Source organism: Canis lupus, chromosome 1 (assembly GCF_003254725.2).
Source record: "Canis lupus dingo isolate Sandy chromosome 1, ASM325472v2, whole genome shotgun sequence".
Lineage (NCBI taxonomy): Eukaryota > Metazoa > Chordata > Mammalia > Carnivora > Canidae > Canis > Canis lupus.
In genome coordinates this window covers 39380194-39407874 of record NC_064243.1, presented here as the reverse complement: position 1 = coordinate 39407874, position 27681 = coordinate 39380194, and the positions used below count along the sequence as shown (strand labels likewise).

Here is a 27681-nt window from a genome sequence, read left to right as displayed (position 1 = left end):
TTGGAATCTACCTCTCTTAAATTTCCTTGTTAAAACCAATATAGGAGACAGTATAAGGAAGTCGACCATTTTCACAGAAAACCTTTCCTGTACCTATAATGCCAACTCTCATTTTGTGGTATATGTGAATCTTCACACAATTTATGCATCCAAAAAATATTCACTCAGAGTCAGCAAATACGAATATTGTGTTTTTTGTAATTGCTAGGAGTATCTATAAGTGGGAGAAAATTTTGTAAATTCATTATGCGTTATCATTAAAAAAAAGTCTTCTTATGGGGTTAGATTTCCCCAAATGAGGAAGCTAAGATATTGATTTATATTTTCTTCTAACACCTTTGAAATATAAAAATAAAACTTTTCATAAATTTTAACTTACACACCTTGTCTAGAAGCTCACCCTAGTAAAGGAAACATATTCAAAATAAACACATCAAGATAGCCAATTAAAAAAAAAAAATCTGGTTCAACTCATAATGCCAGACTCTAAAAAGAGCATCAATAAATGGACACCCCTTAAATGAGGACAGGTCAGTTTGTTGGTGAAGGCACACACCATGTGCTCTGTTCTCCTGTTACATTATATATTAAGTGATTAAATCGTTAGCCTTTTCTTTGGCCATAATAGAAATCAAACCATTCACCGCAAGAACCATTTAATAAAGTAACTTTGTGGAATGCCTTCTTGGCTTTCTGCACATTATCTTTTAGGAAGTTCTAGTTTAGACCAAGGCTGTGGCAATTTCTCCTTTCAAAATATCAGACCTGAATCCTCCGGCTCTAACTAAGGCAGGTGAAACAACTCTGAAAAGCTAGTAAAACCTGTCTGGGCAGCAAGGGACAAGTTTACAGTTTACAATTTTAGGAAGTCCCAAAAAGATGTAATGGTCTTGCCTTATGTGAACCAAAACATTTCATAATATGGGAATATTTTAGTTGAGACCTTGGAAGTCCTCAATTAAGGAAACACTTAAAATAGTATTTTGAAAGAAGTCGAAGAAGTGACCACTTGACATTGTGTCTCTGTTGCCCAAAATCTGGGACATAATTCAACCCATGGCTCTCTGTTCTTCAAACCAGTTGGTGGCAAAATATATTCAGAGCTAGAAATGAAGACTATGAAGAGATGCACAGGTGGATGTAGGGTGTTACTATACCTCAGCTCTAACATTAGAGCATTCCTTGCATAAATCCTTCCCAGCTAAGTTTCCCCAAATGTAGAAGATCAATTATAAAATGATGGTTTGCGTTACAAAATAACTCGCTTCACAAAACATTTCACCATAGTTGCTTCATCCTAGAGAGGAGCTCCAGATACAGAAACCTAATTCCAATTTTTTTCTGGAACACATTTTGTATCAAGTGAAACACACAAATGGGACCAAAATAAATGTCTACAATGGACTCTGAGAGCTCCTCCAGCACCTTATTATCCTTGTTGTTGCTTTAATTTTTCTTTAACATCATATATTTTTAGAAATAACTTAAGCCACATCATAATTAAACAATTTACAGTTTGACATTTTTGGAACGATGTTTCACTGAAAGCATTTTCATTAATATTTAAGAACCAAACACAGATCACCAACTGTTACCTATGAATCTTGTAGGAACATAAAAAGTATGATTTAAGAAAACTTACCCCTGGAGTAAAAAAACTAAAAAACCCCAGGAGGATGGAGAGCAAATTTCACTAAACGTTTTTTTAACCAGGAGGTAAATTGAACCTCAAGGCATAAAGTTGAAAGCTTAAAATGAGAACCCTTACAACCTTCCCCCTGCAGGAGGCAAAGAAAAACAAAATTTGTCAAAATAAAATTAAAATAAATGTTCAGATATTTAACAAGGAGTCAAGTTAAGTGCTCAATCAGAAATTTTTTTTAAAAACTCTAACACTCACAACAGAAGTTTATTATTAATGAGAAACAGCAGTGAACACATTCTCCTCTGGCAAAAAGAAAGCTATTTTTCACTTCCCCTGGTAACTATCTTTAGTACTTTACATTCTTGGAAACCAGGAATGTGAATATGGATTTATTGTGAGGCAACACGCAATTATCTAATGTCAGTTATGGGGGTAGGACAGTCTATGAAATCAATGCAAATGAAATCCTAAAGCACGACAGGCATCAATATAGGCATTGAGGTCTCCTGACAAAGGGCTTGTGATCCCTGAAACTTTCATGGCCTGGACATTCCCGACTACGGCCAGTGAGCTATTTACATCTCAGTATGGAAAAGAATCAATAGAAAACTGAAAAGCCCTGGCCCTCGCACAAAAGATAATCAAAGTGCCTAACCCACAGCGGCTCGAGTAAGGACACAGTGGGAATTATCTGAAATTAATTACTCTGCTATCAGGCCAATGTAGCATAATTGAGAAGGACTATTTTGGATGGAGTTTCTTGCTGAGTCTCCATAAAAACATAGGACAGGCTAAGGTAGGGGTAAGAGGGGCGAGTGTCACATACATTAGGACTGCAATCAAGTTCAAGCCAATTTCAATGCCAACGGTGGTCAGCTATAGGAATGAACAGCATGACTGGAAATGGGTGTGGGTTGTTTGCACAAAGCCAACTAGCAAAATATGCAGAATAAGTAACACCGCTTCAAAAAACTCCCATTGCTGAACGGTCTGTCTTCACTTACATCTCTAAGCAAAGAGTCACTTTGGAGCTTCTGGAAGATCATACTGGAAATGGAGGGTGCATATGGTATTCCTGGCCCTTCATCCCACAAGAACAGGCTGAGTTTATTTTTGAGTCATTTATGAAGAAATGGTTTGCTAAGAAACTAATAAATGTCAGTGTGTATATGACATCTCAAGTCTGTGTGAGCACATGTTGGAGTGATTTTAACCTCTGCACTGCTGGGTAAACTGTTGGGGCAGGGTCTGTCTCTCCTGCTCCTTTACCTGTGTAACTTGACGATCTAGCACTAAGCCTGATATACAGCAAGCACTTGGTAGATGTCTCCTCACTGAACAGAAATGCTCAAGGGAATGAATGTCCAACTTCTACAAAGTACCCATTTTACTCTGATAATTTATACCAAGCTAATGGTTCTGACTTACTGTCTGAAGGAGGTAATAACTAACAAACGAATACCTAATAATGCTTTCTGAGCAGCTCATTCAAAACTACTACAGTACTCAATTTATATTAACACTCTCTAAATGAGACAAACCTCTTTCCCTGCTGTCTGAGTGTGTGAGGTTTTTACGGCAGTCCTGTTTTTCTGACTGCATGGTCTTATAACCTCCCCCTTGACTCAAATGCTATTAATCAGGACAATGTATCGTGAGTTTGATACTAAAGGACCCACTATGGACAATTGGGTCTTTGTGTTCTCAAGTTGGGTTTGAATCACATCAGTTCTGAGTTACTGTATTTATTCTTCACAATTCTTTAGGTTCATGATTTACATTTATATTATGCTAGTCTTTAGAACTAGGGGATAAGAGACCCAAAAAGGCACATTGAAATCCATGAACACAGTTCTTTTGATTATCTCATAGTCCCAGCACAAAATGGTGGCTAGCATATGATACATTTATTATTATAAAGGAGAACATCTCAGTCTCTCACACAAAAGCAAACCAACCAGGGCTTTCAAATTAACAATCCCCTAGGGGTTTTTTTTTGTTGCTGTTGTTGTTTGTTTTTATAGCTGAAATGGAAATCCGATGCTTGACTCAGGAAATGAAGGACAAGAAGATAGTGGGAGGCTTATATTTACTTTTGATAAGCCATCACCTGTTGTTTAGATGCAAAGAAGGTGTAAAGACAGAGGCTGTGATTGTAGGACATGAAACATGCTCTTTGAACAGCCAAGAAAGATGAGCATTTAAATACAACGTTGTCCACTAAATATTTCTTGAACATGCCATATGGGACGCCGGGGTGGCTCAGCGCTTGAGCATCTGCCTTCGGTTCAGGCGTGATTCCAGGATCTGGGATCGAGTCCCACATCGGGTTCCTTGTAGGGAGTCTCCTTCTCCCTCTGCCTGTCTCTCTGCATCTCTCTCTCTCTCTCTCTCTCTGTGTCTCATGAATAAATAAATAAAAATCTTAAAAAAAAAAAAGAACATGCCATATGAACTAGACACTGAGTTAGATACTCACTGGAGACACAAAGATAAGATGATAAGATAGCATGCCTTTCTTGCTCAAGAGCTCATGATTCCCAAGCAGGCTAAAATGTGTACAATTAATTCTGATACTCCAGGATAACTGTCAGGTTTCACGTACAGAGCTAGTTTAACAGAGCCCAGAATAAGAAGTAATAAAATACACTTAAGGAGGCTGTAGGAAGTTTCAGAGGGGATGGCAGTTGGACTTTATCTTGAAGGACACCTAGAATTTTACCTTGAAAAATCTGGAAGCAGATTTAATGCATGAATTAAAGAAGAGTGTATGAAAATACAAAATATGTTCAGTAACATAGGCGGGGTCCAATGGGGATGGAATGGAGGCTATTAGGGGTGGGGGGTGGCAGAGGAGAGCACAGATATTGATTAAACCCAGATTGCAAAGTATCTTGAGTGTGCCAAAATGTTTGGTATTTATCTTACAGAACTGTAAAGACATCAGGCTTTTTGGAAACAGGAGATCCAAGAAAAAAGGTATGTTCTGGAGAGATGACTACCTGTCCACAGCATGGACAAAAGGAGACAAGAAGCTCAAGACACGGAGGTAGAGTTGCTTCCAGACTTTTTTTTTTTTTTAAGATTTTGTTTCTTTATTTCAGAGAGAGAAAGAGAAAGAAAGAGAGAGAGAAAGAGAGAGGGAGAAAAAACACACATGTGCACATGAGCGTGAGCAGGGGGAGAGGGAGAGGGAGAAGGAGACTCCCTTCCTGAGGAGAGATCCTGACTCAGGGCTCAATCCCAGGACTTGGGATCATGACCGGAGCCGAAGGCAGACACTTAACCAACTGAGCCACCCAGGTGCCCCTGTTCTAGATTTTAAGGAAGAAATAACCTAACAAATAAAACAACTACATAATAAATGAAAACAGATAACTCCCTCCATTCTCATTCCATGCAGTTGGATGATGGCATCAAAAAATATCTGCTTGAAACTTTCAAATCTAATTCCCACAATCCCTGTGGAACTCCTAGAAAGCACTGTTTGGTCACATTAAAATAGCATGAAAAATAAAAGTCATCCAAATTGGAAAAGAAGTAAAATGGTCTCTGTTCACAGATGACACAATCTCCTATGAAGAAAACCCTGAAGATTCCACCACACAAAAACTATTAGAGAGAAGAAATGAATTCAGCAAAGTTGCAGGACACAAAATCAACATGTAAAAATCAGTTCCATTTTTATATCTTAGCAATGAACAATGTGAAAAAGAAAACAATTTCACTTATAATAGCTTCAAAAATGATAAAATATTTGGAAATAAACTTAACTAAGGAGGTAAGACATGTACACTGAAAATTACAAAACCCTGCTGAAAGAAATTAAAGAAGACATAAAGAAATAAAAAGATACCCATGTACATGGATTGAAAGAACTTTATATATATATATTTCTAAGATTTTATTTATTTATTCATGAGAGACAGAGAGAGAGAGAGAGGCAGAGACACAGGCAGAGGGAGAAGCAGGCTCCATGCAGGGAGCCTGACGTGGGACTCGATCCTGGGTCTCCAGGATCAGGCCCTGGGCTGAAGGCGGTGCTAAACCGCTGAACCACCTGGGCTGCCCAGAACTTTATATTATTAAGATGACAGTACTATCCAAATCAACTACAGATCCATTGCAATCCCTATCAAAATCTCACAGCATCTTTTGCAGAAATAGAAAAGCCCATCTTAAAATTCACATGAAATCTACAAAGGATTTGAATGGCTAAAACAAGCTGAAAAAGAAGAACCAAATTAGAGGCCTCACATGTCTTGATTTCAAAACTTACTACAAAGCTACATTAATCAAAACAGTGTAATACCTACAAAGGACAGACATATAAACCAATGGAATAAGAGAGCCCAGAAATAAAACCTAGCATATATGGTCAATTAATTCTTGAAAATTATGCCAAGACCATTCAATGAGGACGGAACAGTCTTTTCAACAAATAGTTCTGGGAAAACAGGGTATCTATCTGCAAAAGAATGAAGTTGGAAGCATATGTTATATAGCATATATAAACATAAACTTACAATGGGTCAAAGACCTAAAATTATGAGCTGAAACTATAAAACTCTTAAAAAGAGGAGAAAATCCTTATGATATCAGATTAGGCTATGATTTCTTGGATATGACACCAAAAGCACAGGGAACAAAAGCAAATGTAAATTGGACTTCAAACTTAAAAAAAAAAAAACAACCCAAAACTTCTTTGTGTCAAAAGATATTATCAAGAAAGTAAAAAGGAAACCCTAAAAATCAAAGAAACTATTTATAAATCAGGCATCTGATAAGGGGTTAATAGCCAGAATATACAAAGAACTCCTACAACTCAATAACCAAAAATAAAGCAACCCAATTCAAGAATGAACAAGGACTTGAATAGTGATATAAGGAAGATATATATTATTAGTCATTAGAGAAATGCAAAACAAAGTCACAATGAGACACCATTTTATACCCATTAGGATGGCTCTTAACAAAAAATGAGGAAATTACAAGTGTTGGTGAGAGTGAGTTTGACACTAAAGGACCCACTAAGGACAACTGGGTCTTTGTGTTCTCAAGTTGGGTTTGAATCACATCAGTCCTGAGTTACTGTATTTATTCTTTACAATTCTTTAGGTTCATGATTTACATTTATATTATGCTAGTCTTTAGAACCAGGGGATAAAATACCCAAAAAGGCACACTGCAATCCATGAACACAGTTCTTTTGATTATCTCATAGTCTCAGCACAAAATGGTGGCTAGCATATGATACATTTATTAAGAGTAACATCTCAATCTCTCACACACATTCCCACATTGCTGTAAAAAATGTGCAATGATGCAGCCACACTGGAAAACAGAAGAATGGCTCCTTAAAAAAGTAAACATATAATTAACTTGTGATCTAGAAATTCTAATTCTAGATGCATACTGGAAATAATTGAAAGCAAGACTTAAACAGATATTCATATACAAATTTTTGCAGCAGCATTGTTTACAACAGTCAAAAGATAAAAACACCCAAATGTCAATCAACATAAATGGATACACAAAATGTGGTATATCCATTTGGTAGAATATTATTCATCCTTAAAAAGGAATAAAGTTCTGACATATGCTGCAAAAATAAAATATAATGCTACAATATATATATAATGCTACATGTAATAAGCCAGAGAAGGACAAATATTGTATGGTTTTAATGTACATAAAGGACCTAGAATAGTCAAATTTCATAGAGCTCGAAAGTGGAATGGTGTATGGTTCTAACGTACATAAAGGACCTAGAATAGTCAAATTTCATAGAGCTTGAAAGTGGAATGGTGGCTTCCTGAACTTAAGGAAGGGGAGTTACTGTTTAATGGTTATGGAATTTCTGTTTTGGATGCTAAGAAGGTTCTGGAAGTGGATTTTGGTGATGATGGCACAGCAATGTGGATGTGCTTAATGCCACTGAACTGAATATTAACTGAACTTAAAAATGCTTATAAGATTAAATTTTAAGTTACATAGAATTTACCACAATTAAAAAAAAAAAAAACAGGAATGAATAGCACTATTTTGACTGCAGATAAGTCTATCAAGTAAAGAAAACCAAGTAACGTGTCAGAAGAAACCCTTCTTTTCAGATCCAGGTAGGAGCTTAGTTATGGAAAGAAGTCCAAAGGCAGAAGTTGGCTAAAATCTACTTTGTAGTAGGAGCAGTCAAGATGCTCAGAGACAGCAAACTTACATTGCAGTTTGACGAGCCATCGAATGTTGGGTAAGAACCGTCTGGCCAGTCGGCAGGGTCCAAGGCTGCTGACTGCCGGTGCTGGGCCTCATACTCCTTGAGCTACAACAAGAGAAAATGAAAGATTGACGTGGGAATAATGGCCAGGGCTGCCTACCAGGCAGCAGAGAGAATGCTCTGGGCACCTTCTTCATGCCACTGTTGGGGACTCAGTGCCAGTCAAAGATGAGGTTCCCCAAAATGAAAGGAAGACACATGCCCTGTCCTGTAATTTTTCATCTACATCCAACTGACAGACACAACAGATTCTTCATAGTCTTTGTTCCAAAAAGAACCTTGATTTTTCCCTCAAAGGTCCTCCAGCCTCAACACTCATCTATTCCAGTTCACTTATAAATTCAAAAACAAAAACAAAAAAAAAAACAAAAAAAAAATAAATTCAAAAACAGAAACTGTCTATAGGTTGGCCTCTCTTTGTAGAAGACACAATGTGGTAGACCACAGACATTTTAGTGAAACAAAGGTGGTAGCTTGAAACTAAGAGTTCTAGACTGCTTCAAGTCACCTATTCAATGTTATCGCCTAACAAACATAATGGGCTTTATTGGGAACCCTCGTGAATGACAGGAAAATAAGAAGCTATCTGGAATATGTTCAGAGACATCTAAAGTTTGGTTTTAGAAACTAGGTTTCTACTCTCTGAAATAGACAAGTGAAACATTATAGGACATTGGTAAATTTAAGAGAACAGAAAGATCTTTTAGAATGGCAAATATAAGAAGTTCCAGGTGTGTTCTCATAAAACATGTAGAAATTTAGCTCTGCAACATAATACAATTAAGTTGCCATTGTATTAAAATTCTGTTATAAAGCAACTTTTAGATAGGAATTTAAGACACTGATTAAACCATGTTCCATAAATCAAGACACCAAAAGCCAGAAATGATCTGACCTAACAGGAGATGGTATGAAGATTGTTCTCAACCATTGGAGCTATGTGGAAATGGCAAAACCACCATGCTGACAATATCCCTTTAGGGAAAAGCAACTTTTCGAAGTACCACTTCTACCATAAAATTTTTTTCTGTACATAATGTATGACTGGAGACAGACTGGGGTAGGCAGACAGGATTGATTAATGTGTAAGAGCTTGGCTGCAGAACCAAGTATCAACCAGGAACCCTTGGGCAAATTACTTAACTCCTCTGTGCCTCATTTCCTCTACCTGGAAAACGGGGGTGATGATAAACTGTCTCATAGAACTTTTACCAGAGTTACATAAGATAACACAACAAAACTGCTTAGCACACTGTACCCATGCAACAGATGCATTACAAGCATGGTATTACCACCAGCCTTGTGGTTTCAGATAAAAGAGAGCTCAAAGTTCACATCAACACCAGGTGTTTGAACTTTTGCTATTTGCTAATTTCATTTTAATCTTTCCAGTGCACTAGGGGCATTAACATTGTTCTAATCTTAATCGTACATTTAAGTTATGTATGAGAGGGCGGCCCCGGTGGCAGTGGCGCAGCAGTTTAGCGCCACCTGCAGCTGGGGGCATGGATCCTGGAGTCCCAGGATTGAGTTCCACCTCAGGCTCTCTGCATGGAGCCTGCTTCTCCCTCTGCCTGTGTCTCTGCCTCTCTCTCTGTGTGTCTCTATGAGTAAATAAAATATTTAAAAAATAAAAAATATAAATAAGTAAGTAAATAAATAAATAAATAAATAAAGTTATGTATGAGAATGCCCTTTCCTTCCAAATATAATGGTTTCTGAAATGCTACATTCTCCCTGCATGACTGAAATAGCTGCCAGCTGAAAAACAGGGTTATCATTTGTTTTCTCTGAGTCTCTAGCATACATTTATATTCAACCTTAGGCCCAACTCCTAGCAGTCACTAAATAAGCTTCATCTTCAATGAAAACAAAATAAATTCCTAATTAGTCAATCATAACAGATTTAATGTTTTTCTTCTTTTATCTGTCCATGTCCTTCATTTACTCTGGGGTCTAAGAATATGTGTGCTTCCTCAGAGAGAGATTCAAATTTGTGTTCTACCCAAATTTACTTTTTTTCTTAATTTTCTATTTTAAAAATTTTATGTTTTTTTTTAATTTTATGTTTTCAAGTTATAAAACAGGATCTCTAAAAAGAGGTTTAAGTGCATTTTACAGGGAAAAAAATCCAACCTAGTTATTATTTATATAATTATATTTTTATATTCTACTTTGCTTCTAAAGAAGCTTTTACTTAAATATAATTTCATGGAAGAAAGACAGTTGATGATTTCATTTGAGAACTTAGATCTTTTAAAGCAAATGTACAGCTTTAAAACAATGACAGAAGTTTTAAAGTGTGTGTGTGTGTGTGTGTGTGTGTGTGTGTGTGTCTCAGGAAGAAATACTCTTTCCACATCCTATTTTCTCTAGTCTCATAGTTTTCTCATACTTTTAAGTCTAGGACAGGATTCCTGGAGGGATGGCCATCCTTAGTAGGTTAATGCTTACTCTATTTTAAAGACCTTTGAATGAGATCCTAAAATGTTTCCCATTTATACAAGAAAAGAACATTTGTACTATATCTAATCTAAATCCCCTCCAGCTCCAAGTTAAAATCATTTCCTTTTATTTTGTCCTCAGTAGAGATTAAAACAAAATAAAACACTCTTCAGTATATCCTGAAGATATGTTGTTTAATAATCCTTCATATACTTGAAGATAGTGATTAAGTTCTTTTCTGTTTCTTCTCTGAGATTAAATCCTTTCCAATTTTCACCCATGGGCCTATTTAAAAAAAAAACAAAAAACGACAATCATTTCATTGTTCTCCTATGGACTCTCTCCATGAGCCTCTCTAGTTGTCCAAATCTCTGTGATTAATGCACAGTAGCTGCTGTAAGGAAAACAATTTAATAATACACATAGGTTTCCAGTTCCTAATCATGTACTCTGCTATACCAGATGCTCAGACTCCGTTCACAAAACTGTTCACCAAGTGCCCAGTGACTGTGCATTTGGGCTACACCCTGCTCTGGAGAACTATCCATGGTTGACAGTTGTTTTCCAGAGATGCCTAGACAGCTGCCTCCTCCTCCTCAATCAGCTTTAAGCTTCTTTTTCTCTGGCAGGACAACTCTACAGTTCAATTCACCTTTCAGAGCTTCCTACTCCCTATGGGATCAGCCTAAGGCTAGATTTCTCCTTAAATTGCATCTCTGTCCAGCTTTTTCCTCTGGCTCTCCTGCTCCCTTCCCTCACTTAGCAGCAGTCAAGTCAGTGACAATCATCAAGTACCTTTAAAAAACTAAAACTAAAACTAAAAAAAAACTTTAATTGACTTTATTTTGGACTTTCACACAGGTATGACCTTATGGAACTAGACATATATTTATCAGATGGATAAATATGTAATATTTAGTAATTAGATCAAGTTACATGAGTAGTCTTTTATATTCATAATTATATTTTAGGAAATATGATTATCAAATCACGGTCATAGATCCCCCTCAATTTCCTAGAGATAGTATTTCCCGTTAAAATGTCAAAGGACGTATTTTTCTACAACATAGCTTCATCACGACTCAGCACCGTCATACCAAAACTGTAGAGTTCTCTTTTAGCCAAAGCTTTATTTTTTTTTATTTTATTTTTTTTAGCCAAAGCTTTAAACCTGAGTTTATTCCCTACCCACCCATCCTCACTCATACGCCACAAAAATCACCCAGATAAATAACCTGTGGCTTTCAAGTATCTCACAGGTCTTCCAAACCTTGCAGAACTAGCCCAAGATCTAACTTACTTGCCTGAGCTTACCTGTCAAGAGCTATGTATGCTCTTAAAATTACCATTTGGAAATTGTGTTACATAGAATATCCCAATGACCTAAATCGCCCTAAACAATTTTTTTTTACTAATAAGCTTGACTTCCTTAAAGTACATGTAGTAAGTATCCATCATAAAACTATTAGAAAATGTGTGAAATGCCATTAGATTTGATGAAACTGTTCAGTTAACAAAATATAAAAATCTTAAGTTATGCTGTCTTTTTTTCAAGCTGTTGTCTTTTTAAATTACACACTCAAAGAAAATACAGAGGTGTTTTGTAAAGTTCATTCCCTTCAGATGCCTTTTTTTTTTTTTTTGCAGCTTATGGTAGTGTTTCACATATTAATTCCTTGTAGCCTTTTTCATTTTGATCTCTGTTTGTATCAATAACTGGGTTTTCAGGTGTGTGAATCATGGCTGTACACTTCCCAGAGGGAAAATACCCATCAATGAGATGAAATTCATATAAACAAAGCACAATGGACCAAATCATCTTTGACATCAGACAAAATTTTCTGCAATACAAGGATGTATTGAGGGATACTCCCAGCTCCAAGAGGCACACAGGCAAATTTCTCTCCTGCTACTGGGTTGTCCTGTCAGGAGTAAAGTTCAGATGTTCTACCCGTGGATCTTTAAGTATCTGATTGACAGCAGGAAAACATACACCTGATGTTCTGAAGGACATTCTCAGCATGATCATTATAGGAGGTCCAAGTCTTAAGAGTGTATGTATGTGTGTGTGTGTGTGTGTACATACATACATGATTCAATAAAATCATATATATATGATTCAATAAAATACAGTAATCCATTAGCCTTGGAACAAATTATCCTTAATAAATGTTTTAAAATACAAAGGCCTATGTCCTTTAGAAAATTCGTTTTACCATGAAGTAGAGAAAACAAAGACATAAATCTTAAGTATAAATGAAGTTGGAGGAAACTACAAATATTTGCAAATACATATCTTCTTTAAAAAGTGCTTCTTTTCATTAAATCATAATGTTTATAATGTGAATAGCTGTTCATTATTTATTCATGAGAGACACAGAGAGGAGTGAGAGAGAGATGACACAGGCAGGGGGAGAAGCAGGCTCCATGCAGGGAGCCTGAGATGGAACTCGATCCCAGGTCTCCAGGATCAGGCCCTGGGCTGAAGGTGGTGCTAAACCGCTGAACCATCCAGGCTTCCCGAGACCACTTTGTTGAATACTGTGAAAAGGGACTTTAAATCTACCTGCTGGGGGCAGCCCGAGTGTGTGTGTGTGTGTGTGTGTGTGTGTATATTCAAGTAAATTTAGATCCCTGAGCTGGTCAAAAAAGGGGAAGATCCTTTCCACAGACTGTTTTCTGCTCTAAATAACATTTTTCATGAAGTGTTTTGTCTCTGGCCAAAGAAACAGCCCATCTAGGCACTAGTAGCTGAAGATGTAGGCTGCCCTGCCAAGAACAGGCCAAAAGGCTTCCCTGCCACTTCATCATCTGCCAAAGGACACCCATATTTGTGTGTAGAATCTAGTAGAGTTTAGAGAATGTAATCAATTTTGTTCTTCAATCTGTGTTTCTGAATTGCCTTACAGAAAATATTCTTGATCTCTTGATGAGCTCTGTCCTAAAACTAGGCAAGGCAGCCCCACTGGGAATAGACAGATTGCACTATTAAAGCCTCCACCCAAATGCACACACGGCTGTGCCACCTTCTTGTGGAGTTAACTTCTAATTTCCTTTCTGTATGAATAATGGCTAGCTGTAAAAATGACCAACTCAGAAGGAGCTTCAAGCTAATTTTTTTTCTCCCCAACTTTGAAAATATTCCTTTCTTTTCAATTATAGGAATGTGCTACCACCTAAAACTATGTTAAGGCCACTTCTCATATTTTCTTCTGTTTCATGAAAACTGGGTTAGGTACATCACATGCAATTCTCTTCCCAAACACAAGTATAGTCAGATGACTGTAGACTTCTTTTGCATTCTGATCTTCATCTGTGCTTTTTAAAAAAGCAGTGCAGCAGCATGCATCGCTCCCCAGAAGGTAAGTACACGTCTTGCCTACCACAGTAAAACTAAATACATGTCCATGTTCCTCACATGTATTTTATAGGCATTCAGCTGGACTTCTCCCAAAATGCTAAGCCATGTTCAAGAAATGGAACTGGAGAGAAAATGTATGGTGGGCTTTTCGTCTCTGCTGGCAGCTGGGCCAGGTGGCCAAAGGTGTGATGGAGCAGGGAGACCAGGTTGAGAGAGAAGGTGGATCAGCAACAAGGACAGGAGGCTGCCACCTGTCATCTGCTCCATGGCTGGCCCAGCACTACTTTGGTCCACCAGAGACACTGCGGGCCAAGATGATTTCTATTCCTTCAAGTCGACAGAGCAAGAGAAGTGGGTAGATGGGCATCTGGAGATGGCCTTGGCCCTCAGGCCTCCAACTAAACCCAGTCCCATCTCTCACTCCCATCAAGTGCTTTATTCCTCTCAGGTTGTCTCAAGAATAAATTAAACTTTTTGCTCCTTAAACTACTCTAAACTAGGTTTAGAGTCAGGTATATGAAACTAAATTGAATGTGCTTGTTGTCATGGTTTCAAGGTTTCAGATCTTTAAGATTCTATTTAATGGTAAAGTCATAACTCATTCAATGATTCCTTAGGGATTTTAGAGTTTTCACTTGTTTCTAAACCAGCCTGATTTATGACTCATCTACACAGAACCAAACCAGCTATTCTAAGTGGAAACCCAAGAATCCATCAGGCAGTTTGTTGGGCAACAACCAAGCAGGAAATCTCTTAATAATTGCTATCTCTCCATCATAAACGCTATACCAGTGCCCTAAGGGTTAATTAGGCTTCTTTTAGTAATTGATTTAACTGAGAGCAAGAAATATGACTTGCTATGATGAATACCTACTTAGAAAGGAAAGCAAGCAAAATTTTAAGGTATACCTAAAGCTTAAATTTTAAATTATTCAAAGTGTAGTCTGTGACAGCATTTTATAGAACTGATGTTTACAATGGTTGTACTATAAGTTTAACTTTTTTATTTGATAATTTTTATCATTATTATATTCTTATAAATCTTTTTACAAGGCTTGTGTATTTTGCAATGGCATTCAGAGAGTCATTTTCCTCATTAACATGGTCCACAGCTCAAAAATATTTGCCGTTCATTCATTCGGTAGTCACTGAATACGGAATTTAAAACTCACAACATGGAAAGCTTATATTAAGTAAATAGAATGGAATCAGTATTTTATCTGATAACATAGGTATTCAATGACCACTAAAGTATCATCAAAATACTACTTTAAATAATATGTTCCTGGGCAGCCCCAGTGGCTCAGCAGTTTAGTGCTGCCTTCAGTCCAGGGCATGATCCTGGAGACCCAGGATCGAGACCCCACGTCGGGCTCCCTGCATGGAGCCTGCTTCTCCCTCTGCCTGTGTCTCTGCCTCTCTCTTTCTCTCTCTCTCATGAATAAATAAAATCTTAAATAAACAAACAAACAAACAAATAAAATGTTTCTATACGCCTTGAGGTCCCCATTTTAGTCCACAAGAGCACATTACCATAGACCGGATGGCTTATAAACAACAGAGATTCCACAGTTCTGGAGGCTGGGAAGTCCAAGATCAAGGAGCTGGCAAGATTTAGTGTGTGGTGAGGACCTGCTTCTGGTTCACTGACTGCCATCTTCTCATGGTGAGTCCTCAGTGGCAGAAGGGGTGTGGGAGCTCCCTGGGGCCTCTTTTACAAGCTCACTTATTCCATTTGCGAGGGTTCCACCTTTAAAACCTAAGCATCTCCAAAGGCCTTACCTCCAAGTAACACTGCATTGGGCATTAGAATTTAATACATGGATTGGGGCAGGGGGGACACAAACAATCTATGGCGACTCTCCAAACATTTTTCCATGTAAGAGGGTCAAGTGCTCACAAATGTAAACCAAGTAACCATGCACTTACCCTTGCAAGTGCTTCTTCAATAGTGATCATCTTCTCCTTGACCATCATCATCAGCTGAATCCGTTCCTCATCACTCATTGTTATCTCACTTGCAACATAGCCCACATCTTCTCCTAGAGATTGAAGACAAAAGACAGGAGTGAAAAAAAGGAAGATAAAACAGAATGCTAATCCTCAAAGGTCATCATTCAGGACTAGAGAAGGAGATAGTTCAGGGGCAATGTCCAGCATCGCACGTTACCGATGAAGCAACAGGAGCAGTAATGGGTTGTTTTTCAGGAAGCCAAAGATCCCATCTTATTGAGAAATAGGTTCTGAGAACATACGGATGTTACCATAGAAACAAATCCTTCAAAATGATCAGAGCCTTTGTGATGGAGGGTCTAGTGGAAGAGTTTTGGAAGAAAGCTGACAGGAAATCTGATACTTCAGACTAATTTAAAGACCCACCTAGAGCAGACAAGCATTCCAAGGCTCCTTCGGCTGATGGTCTTCTGTGTCCTTCTATTTCAAATATGAACAAGAAAAAAATCTTTTTCAGGAGTGGGAGGGACCCCTTTTTCAAAACACAGAACTTTAAGGTCACAGAGTCACCTGCAGAACAAGACCTGGAGGCTGGTGAGATCCTAGATTCCTAAGAAGCTGTTTGGTGTTCCTTAGAGTATATGTGCAAATAAACAAAATGATAGGTAAGAAGCATTTAGAGTTCATTGGAAGGAAGGAAAGTTTTGGCATATATACATTGGGAAGTTCTGGCATATATACACATACGCCATATTTGAAGATATATGCCATATATGCTGTGTGTGTTCATATATATATACACACATATATCTGAAAGTTCTGCCATAAATAGGTATCCGAACTATGAGGGGAACTCAAATTCCTATTCAAAAATGAAGGCAGCTGGGGGTGCCTGGGCAACTGACTGGGGGCTCAGTCAGTTAAGTGTCCAACTCTTGGTTTTGGCTCAGGTCACCATCTCAGGGTCATGAGATCAAGCTCCGTGTCAGGCTCTGGGCTGGGCATGGAACCTGCTTAAGATTCTCTCTCTCCCTCTGTCCCTCCCCCTTTTCCTCTAAAAACAAAACAAAACTTAAGGCAACCAGAACTGCTGAGGAAAAGAGAATTCCCCTACTAGGATCCTTCAAAAATGCTTTCCAGCAGAGCAAACAGATTGCCGTTGTCTGTAATATATGTGAGCCACATTCATTGTGTGCCTTTGGTGAGCACATAGGGAAGGATACGTCCACGGAAGTGGACTGTCATGCACAGACTGGGAATCAACCCACATTCTTGTTCCTCATCTTTCTCCTGCCCTATCTTTCTCATACATACTTTACCAGCGTCGGTGTCACTAGGATGCTTGGCCATGGCTACATCTGCCCTTGGTGCCGAAGGACAGCAAAAGAGTCTGGCTGCAGACTTGTAGGAACCCACTGAAGTCAGGGCCTACGCTAGAATTCATATTCCCCTGTGTTTCCCTATCTCATTTCCATTCTATAATCAATCAGTCCAGAAATAAGACTCAAGTTTCCTTCGCCACTCATCTACTTGTCTGGGAAGAATAATAGTGTGTGCTGGGTGAGGAGACAAGCCTGCTGGTTTGATTCATTTTACTATCTGCGTCACCTCTGAGGGTGGAGGGAGCGATGGGGAGCTGGTTGGGTTTAAAAAAAAAAAAAATCCACATGAGTCAGTTAACTGTTGGCTTCTTCCCTCCATCCCTTTCTCTCTTTCTTCTTCCCTTTCTTTCTAATATTTAGAAAGACTTTGTTAGGATCCAAGATTTTCTTTGAATCACAAGTGCTCTTGGCTGTGTACCAAAAGGAAAAAACTGGGAATGCTTAAGAATCATAACTTTAAACCAGGACAACTGAAATAACCCCAGTGAACGTTGCTGGGGTCCCAGCACGCACACTCTCCTTGTCCACGTTTCTCATTTCCACATGTATGAATAACAGGAGAAGCATTCTGAACAGGATAGGACACTACAATTTTGTGAAAGAAAACAAACAGCGTCACTGGTGAGCGACTAAAAATCTTCATCTCGTGATAACCTCATTCAGCTGGATTGGAATCGAGAAGTAGCTTTGTTGCTGTTTCCTCTCTGAATACTGGGGAAACATAAATTACATAACTAGGCCTCGAAGGGATGACATATTTACTTACTATATAAACAACAACAAAGACCCAGCCAAAAGAAGGGCAGGACTCCCTGCACAAAGCAGCCCGGGCAAATTCCCATGATGTCAGACCATTAGACAGAGTCTCCAGGGGCAACAGCCTGTAACTGTCCCTGCCACAGAAAAGCATCAAAAGTTCAGACGATTGCAAAGGCCCCAAGTGGCGGGACAGGGGGATGAGTCCAAAACTAACAAATGCTATGACTTCCTAGACCCTTTTAGGATAGATCTTGGCGAGTAACAACCTTTCTGAGGTTGGTGTGACTGAGAAAACAAAAGATTGGGTCTTTGCCGTCAGATCTATGAAAAAGGAGGACCTGCCAACTCTCCTCATTGGGTTTTCTTTGATTAAAAAACAAAACAAAACAAAAACAAATAACACCACTGGGATGAAGTCTTAAAGTCATGATAGGAACGCCAGGAGATTCGACTGGCTGCCTTCGGTGGGATTAGTGGCACAGGCTTCTCAACACTGAGAGCTAAAGGAGCCTACTGTCTGCCAGCTGTGTCACAGTACCTTTGGACGTCTGTCTCATTATTCCTTTCTGGTTCTTTCGGAAGTTCTGCCAGAAGTACTTATTTTTCTTCTTCCAATCTCCTTTTCCTTTAAAAATGAAAGGAAAAAAAAAAAAAGAAAGGCACAAGCAATAAATTCATTAATAACAAAAGTAGCCTCTTCTTTACAATTCAAAGCTTCTAAGGATACTTTGATTTCACAAAAAAAGTTTTCTTCTTTCTGTTTGTGAAAGACTTGGAAATAGCCTAAAAAGTCATTTAAAAGAAATGCAAATTTCCTAGCAGCCAGTAAGGGTGCAGTGGGGGTTAAGATGAGAAATAAACATCAAAAAAGGCAAAACACACAATCGTCTATTCGCTTTGATGTTGTTTGACTGCTACGTCTAATTTGGCCTCGTCTAGTCTTGCGGTGGCCTCGCCCCCTCTGGTCTCAGCCGCAATTATTCCAACGAAACCACGGATAGGATACTTTGAGAAGCGAACTTTGTTTTGTCGTTACCCCTGTGGCTGACCTCCCCTTGATTGCCTGCTGTCGTGCCAGGTTTAAAGAAGGTGACGGAATGGCTGGTGTGTCCTGGGTGTACCAGCCAGCCGACGGAGCCAGCCCAGGAGCTGTTTCCCTAGGGTGTCGGGCTTGCTCAGGGACAGCTTTAGCACAGGCAGGGTGCAGAGAGGGCATGCCCACCTCTCCGGCATTCGGGCTACTTGGTGAGCCACTACCTGCAGCTTACACAGGTATGATGATAAGGAAAGCAGACTGCTAGCCTGCTGTGACATCTCCCAAGTGAGCCCCCTTGTCTCTCCCATCACCCTCCCTCCCCCGACTGTTCAGGGGACAGTCTGTTTCACTTGTCTTCGGGTGAAAACAAGCTCACTGCCATAGCTAGACACCTGTAGTGTCTGCTAGGGTTCTGATCATCGCTGACATCTAATGCCTTCTAAAAGGCAAAAAGAAGGGAAGAGAGGAAGTAAAATAAAAGAATCGAGTAGCCCTTTATTTAAAAATGAAACGCAGCAGCAGCTCTCATGTAGACGTGGCACACTCAAAGCAGCAGCTTTGTCACTGTCACCATTTGGTGTCTGGTTGCTCTGTGGCCACTGGAAAACAGGACCCAGGAGTGTAAGGCACTGTTGGGTTTGCACAGTCTAGACTGGTGGTGCCAGGCAATGCGGCACAACACAGACGCGTGGAGACTCCTGTCCACGGGGCTCCCAGGCTCAAAAAGGCACCATGTGTCAAAACAAGATGCCCTCATTTAAGTGCTGACAAGCCCCGGAGCTCTGGAATAAGGCCCACCCCAGCTTCGCTGAGACTTCCTATGTACTCAGAATCTTGCAGGGGAGTGTGAGGGCACCTACTGCTTTTCAGCTAAACACAGCAGCAAATAGCCATAAGAAGGGAAAGCAGAAGTAGGATTATCACTTACTCCACCTTTCTCTTGGATAATTGCAACATATTTCTTTTGCTGGAAGCTATACTCCTCACTTTCCTCTATTTTAACGTTTCTGAAATGGAGGTGCTAACTAAAAAATAAATAGTAGCGAACATTCATTGGGCACTTACCATGCCCAGGCACCTTGCTATCTAATGGCTTATCTCACTTAATACATGCAACGAACAGGATGCGTTATTGTTCCCATTTAGTGGATGACAAAACTGAGGCTTTGGAGGCAAATGACTTGCCCAAAGCCATAACCACTGAGTTGGAATCCTGATTCAAATCCAAATCAAAACCTGGTTTGAGCACTTATGCTCCTAATCCCCAAACCTTGCCCAACTGCCAGACATGAACAGAAAAGATGTCACTAAATCAAGGCGGGATTTTGTAATCAAGGAAACGTGAAATATATAACACTTTAATTGTGCAGTCTTTGATTCAAAAGTTCCAAATCAAAGGATTTATCCTAAGGCCATGATCAGAGAAAGGCTCAAGGATTTCTAGGATAGCATCAATTCTCTGAGAGCAAAAAATTAGAAACAAATGTCCAGCAAAAGAAGAGGCAGTTGATTAAATTGTGGCCCATCCAATATGATGGAATATTATAGACTTAAAAATTTTTACTGTAATCAATGTGGGAAAATGCTCAGCACACATTCTATTGAAAAAATTTATAAAATAATATGCAGAGTATGATCCCAACTGTTTTTTAAAAAAGAGCCACATAAATACATGTGGGAAAAAAAAGAGAGGAGAGGTAGGTATCAAAATCTTAACAGTGTTTCTTTCTGGGTGCAAAGATTCTTTGTGGTTTTTGTCTTTTTCACAACTTATATGTTCTATAAAGCATTAAGATAATTTTAAGGCATTAAACCAAGAAAAGGAGTACTAACCTACAGAGCCGTCCTCTGAGTTGGACTTAGGAAGAGTGTTCCTAGAAAAGAAAAACAAGTGTGATTACCAGGGAAGCCTTGCCTTTGTGGGAGGACAAAAACTCCCAACTAGTCTGACCTGGCATCAATACCACTTAGCAGAGCCAGGGAGATTCTGATAGGGTATTTACCACTGGCCTTATCTAGCCAGCTGCTGCCTTTCTAGAAATATACTCATGAACCATTTGTCAGTATTTACTGAAGACTCACTCCAGGGTAAGACCTCCATTAAATGAGGGTAACAAATTTCACTGGATGATCACCGGATGATCCACTTCTGCGAACTATTAACCACATGTGAAGTTATTGCCATCGAAAAGTCTCTTGTGTAAGTGGGAAAGAGCAGATAAGAATAGAGACCCAGCACCACAAATGCCAGCCACTGAGGTCAGCAGGTGAGTATAGTGGTTAGCTGCAGAAGTGTAGGAAATAAGATGCTCCAAATTGAGGGGGCAGGTGGTATGCAGCTCCTGCAGTGGATTGCTGACAATCCACAGGCATGCTATCTGCCTTGCTAGAGCTACCTATATACAAAGAGAAGCCAGGAAATCTGCTTTTTAAAAAACAAACAAACAAACAAACAACAACAACAACAACAAAAAAACAAAAGAAAAATAGCTCCACATTTGTAAGTAATGGCAAATAATTCAATGTTTTTTTAAAATGTGTCCAAGTTAATCAATGCATGTCTGGGCACCAAATTTGGCCATACCCTACCCTATTCTGGCTGCTAGTTTGTGACAAATACAGACAAATCCAAATAACTTGAAACACGAACACAACCCAAAACCAAATTAATTAAATGTTTCCCTAGAAAACACAAAGACAAACACCAACTTCAGGTAAGAAGGAAAGAAAACAAAGAAAGTCAAAACTAACTCTCAAAATGGTCAGAGTAGAGGTGGAGCACAGTCTTTCACTGGGTCAATCCAAAGCCTAGAGGCTAAGTTGGGTGTCCACTGCTGACAAGGAAAACCGGGAAGAAGGAATCTGCTTTGGGACAGAAGCACAGATACTCAGGGTGTTTACACCTGAATCCTCACGTCGTTCCTCTTCCAGGGAGGACAGAGGGGGCATCCGGCAAAAGTGCATTCTTGATTTAAAGAATGCATGGGACGACAGAGCTTGGGAGGCCAGAACTGTGTTGCACTGAAGAGATCAGAGAAAGAGAAGAAGAACCTGCAAATGCTGACCTGCTGGGTACCCTACAGGTGAAATAGGACCTCTAAAATTTAAGGCAACCAGAGGAAGCAAGAAGGGGCTTTCTGTTATGCAAAGCCACCTGTGCACCTGTGATAAGCCTGTGCTCTTCAGTGCAGGGTCACTGATGCTACCTGATTGAACCCAAAAGCCCAGGCCCTGCAAGCACCCTCATACGCAAAGTCTGAGAGAAGAGAACTGGTTTTTACTGGCGCACAAATCTACCAGACCTCTACTGTCAATAAGGGGAGAGGGGAGGCACTAAGACTAGAAGCAGGGGAGGCATCTCAGTTGCTGAGGATGAACGCTAGACCTGAAGTCATTATTTCCCATCACTACTAGCAGTGAACAAAGAAAATGTAAGGAAAATCTACCGTCTCGTAGTATTTTGCCAAGATATAGCTCCAAAGGTCTATTCTCTGCCCTCCTACCCATACAAAAATGAAAATGACTAAAGACAGGGGTGCCGGGGTGGCTCAGTTGTTTGAGTGTCTGCTTTCACTCAGGTCATGATCTCTGGGTTCTGGGATCAAGCCCCGTATCAGGCTCCCTGCTCGGTGGGGAGTCTGCTTCTCCCTCTCCCTCTGTGCTTGCTCTCACACTCTCTCTCAAGGAAATAAATATTTTTTAAAAATAGAAAAAAATGACTAAAGATATACTTATTTTAAAAAGCCATTTCAGTTCTTAATTCATTCAGCAAAAATGTATTGAGTGCCATTATGAGTCAGGTATATGGATGATTACAAAGAAATGGGACTTACGATGCAAGGAGGGCGACAAACATGAACAAAGGAGAAGCGCACTCAAGGGAGAAGTAACAGGGCAGCCCCTGTGGCTCAGCGGTTTAGCTCTGCCTTCAGCCCAGGATCTGATCCTGGAGACCTGGGATAGAGTTCCCATGTCAGGCTCCCTGCATGGAGCCTGCTTCTCCCTCTGCCTGTGTCTCTGCCTCTCTCTCTCTCTCTGTCTCTCATGAATAAATAAATAAAATCTTAAAAAAAAAAAAAGCAAAGCTTAAAAAAAGGAGAAGCAACAGCAGGAGGAAGGGGAAGGCAGGGCTGGGGGTGGAGCAGGACAAGAAGGAGAGAAGCAGCAGCACATCATGGAGACCACTCAAGCCCACAGTGGTACGGACCGGCAAAATGGCAGGTGTGAGCAGACTGTAGAGTTGGCTAGCTGGCTGGGGAATTAAAGCAGAGAATTCTTCTAAAGAAATACTAACTGTGGGGTGCATGGGTGGTGCAGTCGGTTAAGCAATCAACTCGGTTTTGGCTCAAGTGGTGACCCCAGGGTCATGAAATAGAGCCCCAAGTTGGGCTCCATGTTCAGTGTGGAGTCTGTTTGGGTTTCTCCTTCTCCCTCTGCCCCTCAACTACCACCCCCCCACCATGCTCTCTCACTCTAAAATAAAAAAATAAATCTTAAAAAAATAAAAAGAAACAATATTTGAGCTAAAGTCTGGGTTTCTAATTTTTTTTTCAAATTTTACTCTGTTGCATTCTGAGCTCAAAGTCATATATAATATGCATCGGTCCACCTTCCAGCACCACCAACCACAGCTTTTGCCTTACTGCTCACAGCAAAGGAAGCACCACATTTATTTTTAAAATCACTCTAAGGACGTGGAGAGTCTTGACCTAATTGCTAAAGGACCAAAGACATCAAACATCCCTAGCTCTTGATCAACTACTTAACTATGTAATAAAATACAAATATTTAGGTGAACTTTCACTTTTCCTAAAAGAAATGTTTTCATGAGGGAAATGGCCTAAAAAAATTACTTTTCTTCAGTCCTTTGCTGATTAGAATAATACCAGCTGTAAGGAACTGTACCCATCATTTAATCCAATTCCAATTTTATAGGGAACAATGACCTCCAGAAGCTACAGGAGTGGTCCAAGGTTCCATCAGCTGGTTAGAAGCCAACAAGGAGCTCTCCCCAGGCACTGGCAGCCCAGCCGTCTTCCTACCAGACACTGGACTCTTCCTCTCCAGATAAAATATATATAAAATTGTTTCTATTCTATTCTTGAAGAATTCAAAAGCTAACCTCTATTTTCCAACTCATTTCTCATTCTTCCTGCCAAATGGGAATGTCTTCTACCATAAATATACTCCAGAACCCACAAGGCATAAAAAGGTAAGTTCTCCCTATTACAAAGTTATCACAAAATATAAATATGTTTTCCTCTATAAAATGCTAGCTTACAAAAAAACCCAAATAAATAAATAAATAAATAAAACTCTAGCTTACAATTTTAAAGGTTTTTTATCTACTTTCTTCAAATAATCACACATACATAAAATTCACCATCTAGTTTGCACTTTGGATCTTTTCATTACGTTTAAGAGGGGTTTCTAACGATTGTTTGCATTTCCCTTGGAGGCCAGCAGATGGCACTGCAGCTCCTCTATTCATCTTGCGGGGACAAATGGGGATTTTTTTTTTCCCCCAACATTTCACAAGTTCACAATCTAGATACTGGCCAAAGAACAGCATGTCAGTGTTTCCTAAATGTGAGGCTCCCCAACTCATCAGTTTGCAAAGGTGGGAAATGACACCGTAAGAAGTTTAATTTGGATGCAGTGAATCGTCCCTGCAAACAGAGGCTGGCAGTGCAGTGATGCGAAATGCCATCTTTCTCCTTGAGACTGATTATAAGATTCATCCAGCAGGAGCAAAAATCCATGATGTAACCAAATTCCAAATTTGGATGGCAGCAGGTGGAAAGGGTCATTTACTGATCTCCTGGTGGGAGAAATTAATGCTCAGGAGTCCATTCCAAAGAGGCCTCCTCCTCCTCATAGCACCTTGCAGCCAGACACCGCAGGCCTAGGAATGGCTGTGCTGGAAGCAGGTTTGCCAGCCCCTCTCCATCACTTTCACTGTCATCAGGGTAAAAAGAATGGGAACTTCAGCCCCGTTTGCTTGCCGGTTTCTACGCCTAGGAATCATTAGGACGCAGTAATTAGCATCTACTTAAGCACTGAGTAATAGGAGTATTGCATTTTGTCTCTGAATTCAATCTTAGAAGTACCTTTTACCTAATAGATCCCAAGTATAAGTGATTTTTCCTCAATCCCTAAACTACTTCAGCCTTCCCTGAACTCAAATTCATTTAAGAAAATTCAATAAAGAATTTATGAATCAGATTAAAAAAAAATTTAGGGATGGCATCCCAACACTTAACCAGTCTCTTTCATCCTACCTCGGTCTTTAGCAAATTCTTTGTTCAACTGTTTCGTTCCTTTCTTTTCACTCACTCATTCATTCATTCAGTCAGTCTTTACTTCCTTCAATAAACATTTATCCAACTCCCATTATGAGTCTGGCATCCTTTGAGGTATTGAGAATGTAGCAATAAACAGTACAGGTAAAATCCCTGTTCTCTTGGAACTAAGGATGGGGGGGATGGAGAAGTGAGGCGGAGGGGGGGCTCAGGTCAAGAAGTGGGGAGAGTTTTGGATGGGATGGATAGAGAAGGTGTCTCTGAAGAGGTGACAAGTGAATAGAGATGTAAGTGATGAGCTGGCATGACAGGCACTCACCCCGATGGGGAAGGCTGGATAGGGAAAGAGCAGAGGAAGAAAGCAAGAGGTCTACTCTGCACATACTCAGTTTGAGGTGCTTCCTGAATACTTCTGTGGAGATCAGATTTTGGAAGTCACTTGCACGTTCAAGTCACTAGGAGACCAACTGAACACAATGAAGAGAAGTGGCATGAGGACTGGGCTCAAGGGAATCCAATCTCAGGGTCAGGAAGTAAAGCAGTAGTGGGACTTAGGAGAAGTAGTCAGTGGGGAGAAGGAAAACCATGAGTATGCTTTTACCTTTTCTGGCTAAAATAATATTAAAATTGATTTTATACAAACTATATCACTGCCTCCAATGTCATACAGGGTAAATCTAGTCGCTCTATTTTCTCTTCTCTTGAATCTGTTGCTTCACAGAAGGGATCTCCATGAGGCCACAGAGAAGGAGAAACACAGGTTAGAATGAAATTCATTTGAAAGGAATTCTACGTCTTAAAAAAATAACACTCTGATTGGCAACCCCCATCATAGAACACTCCCCGTGACTGGGGAGTGATGATATGGCTAAGGACACAAGGCCAGGCAGGGACATACTGGGCTGCGCAGCCACATCTCTGACACCAGAGGAGCCCAAGGCGTCACCCACTGCACCATACCATTTCTCATTTACGGAACAGAAATTCATATTACGTCACATACATACTGAACCTGTTTATTGGGTGAATTACAAAAACGATACTTGGAAGAACCTGTGAAGACTGGGCATGTTCTCAACACCCAAAATGAACATGGCCTCTGGGTTTATTAGAACTAAGTATTTCAAGAACACTGCAGGACCTGGTTGTGCTGCTGTTGTATGATCTATCTGCTTGTTGAAGGAAAAGAGGTCACGTACTTTGGCTCAGGCTCATTTTTCTTCCTATGTCTATTTATATACAAAGACTCTTAGGTACCTCCAGGCAAAGACAACTCTGTCTCTTTGCGATACACTTACTCTGGCACATCGGAGAAATGTACCGAATGCCCAAGCATAAAGGAATTCCTAAAATAGACTTCATGTTTTTGTTTTGATGGCCTGTCCAGAAACTTCATAACCAAGCCAAAAAAAAAAAGAAGAAGAAAAAGAAAGAAAAGGAAAGAAAAACAGCTATAATCTAATTTCTAAGAAAGGAACATGTGTTATATGTTACTGGAAAACCTATACTTAAAGAGATTTTTAAGTTTCCTTTATCTTGAGTCTCCGGAAATACACTTCTTCATTAGTTTCTTTCCTGCTGAATTTTGAATCAGGGCTTTCGCTGTGTCTGGGTCTTTTCCTGCATCATTCCAGGCCTGCCAAGGCAGTCCCCAAACATAGTGGCATTTTCCTCAAGATGTAGGAAAAGGACTAAGACATCTGTGCTATTGAATTGTGAGTGGAAGAAGGAGGCGGAAAGAAGGTAGAAGGGTCATCCTTTTTAGTAGTTGATTTTTTTCTTATATGTAGCTTATTCCTTATAAGGTGATATGCCTTCCTTAAATATGACTAACTCCTTACATATTCACATGTTGCTTATTTAGTGACAAATCATTATGCATAAAATAGGTAATTCCTTACTTTGATATTTGTTACCCTTTGGCTACCAGAGATATTTTTCATCACAGGAACATATCTCCCCTATTTCATAAATATATATATGAAACAAAATTCTGTATACACTATTTACTGTCTGCTATAAAAATTCAAGGGTCAGCCCTTTCCCAGCCCTGGGGCCAGGACCAGGGTGAGGGAGGACAGACACAAGGGGTCCGCACAGCTAGTGGTGCTGACTCTCAGGGTGAGGCAGCTGTAGGGAGTGAGCACCTCCTCCAACTCTGTGTTGTGTCTCTCTGGCTCTCCCCCTAGATCTGGCCCTTCCCAGGCAACAGCTGCTCGATTTGCATGCACATAATAGAACTTAACCTGAAAACTTACTGGCTTGGACTGAAGGTAATTCTATTCTATTGCTCAAATCTGGTATGTTGGAACTGCAAGATTATTCACTATCAATGATAAGGTTGGTTATCATTGGGTAAGGACGTTTTGTTACACTGGTACAAGGACAGTCACCTTTATACACGATTAAGGCAGGCGTCTGAAGTGCCAAACCCAAGGCAAACCCATGACCTGCCACAGCATAAGCCAGGTGCTCACACACTCAGGAGTCAGGCACACCTGCAGCAGGCAGCGCTGCCACAAAT

The 27681-nt window shown here is 39.8% G+C and overlaps 1 protein-coding gene and 1 pseudogene across 5 annotated transcripts in view; both read right to left on the bottom strand.

The window, feature by feature from the left end:
* SASH1 (SAM and SH3 domain containing 1) overlaps positions 1–27681 on the bottom strand; it is a 331377-nt gene that overhangs the window by 57372 nt on the left and 246324 nt on the right. For 4 of the 5 annotated variants that reach the window (XM_049113617.1, XM_035708155.2, XM_035708154.2 and 1 more), the window contains exons 5-9: positions 20689–20729; positions 18358–18444; positions 16105–16158; positions 15655–15767; positions 7863–7964 (exon numbers count right to left, since the gene is read on the bottom strand). In XM_049113617.1, the coding sequence (XP_048969574.1) occupies positions 7863–7964; positions 15655–15767; positions 16105–16158; positions 18358–18444; positions 20689–20729 (397 nt within the window). The remainder of the gene's footprint in view (positions 1–7862; positions 7965–15654; positions 15768–16104; positions 16159–18357; positions 18445–20688; positions 20730–27681) is intronic. The other variant, XM_025422517.3, reaches the window with a different exon arrangement.
* LOC125755269 (lanosterol 14-alpha demethylase-like) lies at positions 12274–14092 on the bottom strand (annotated as a pseudogene).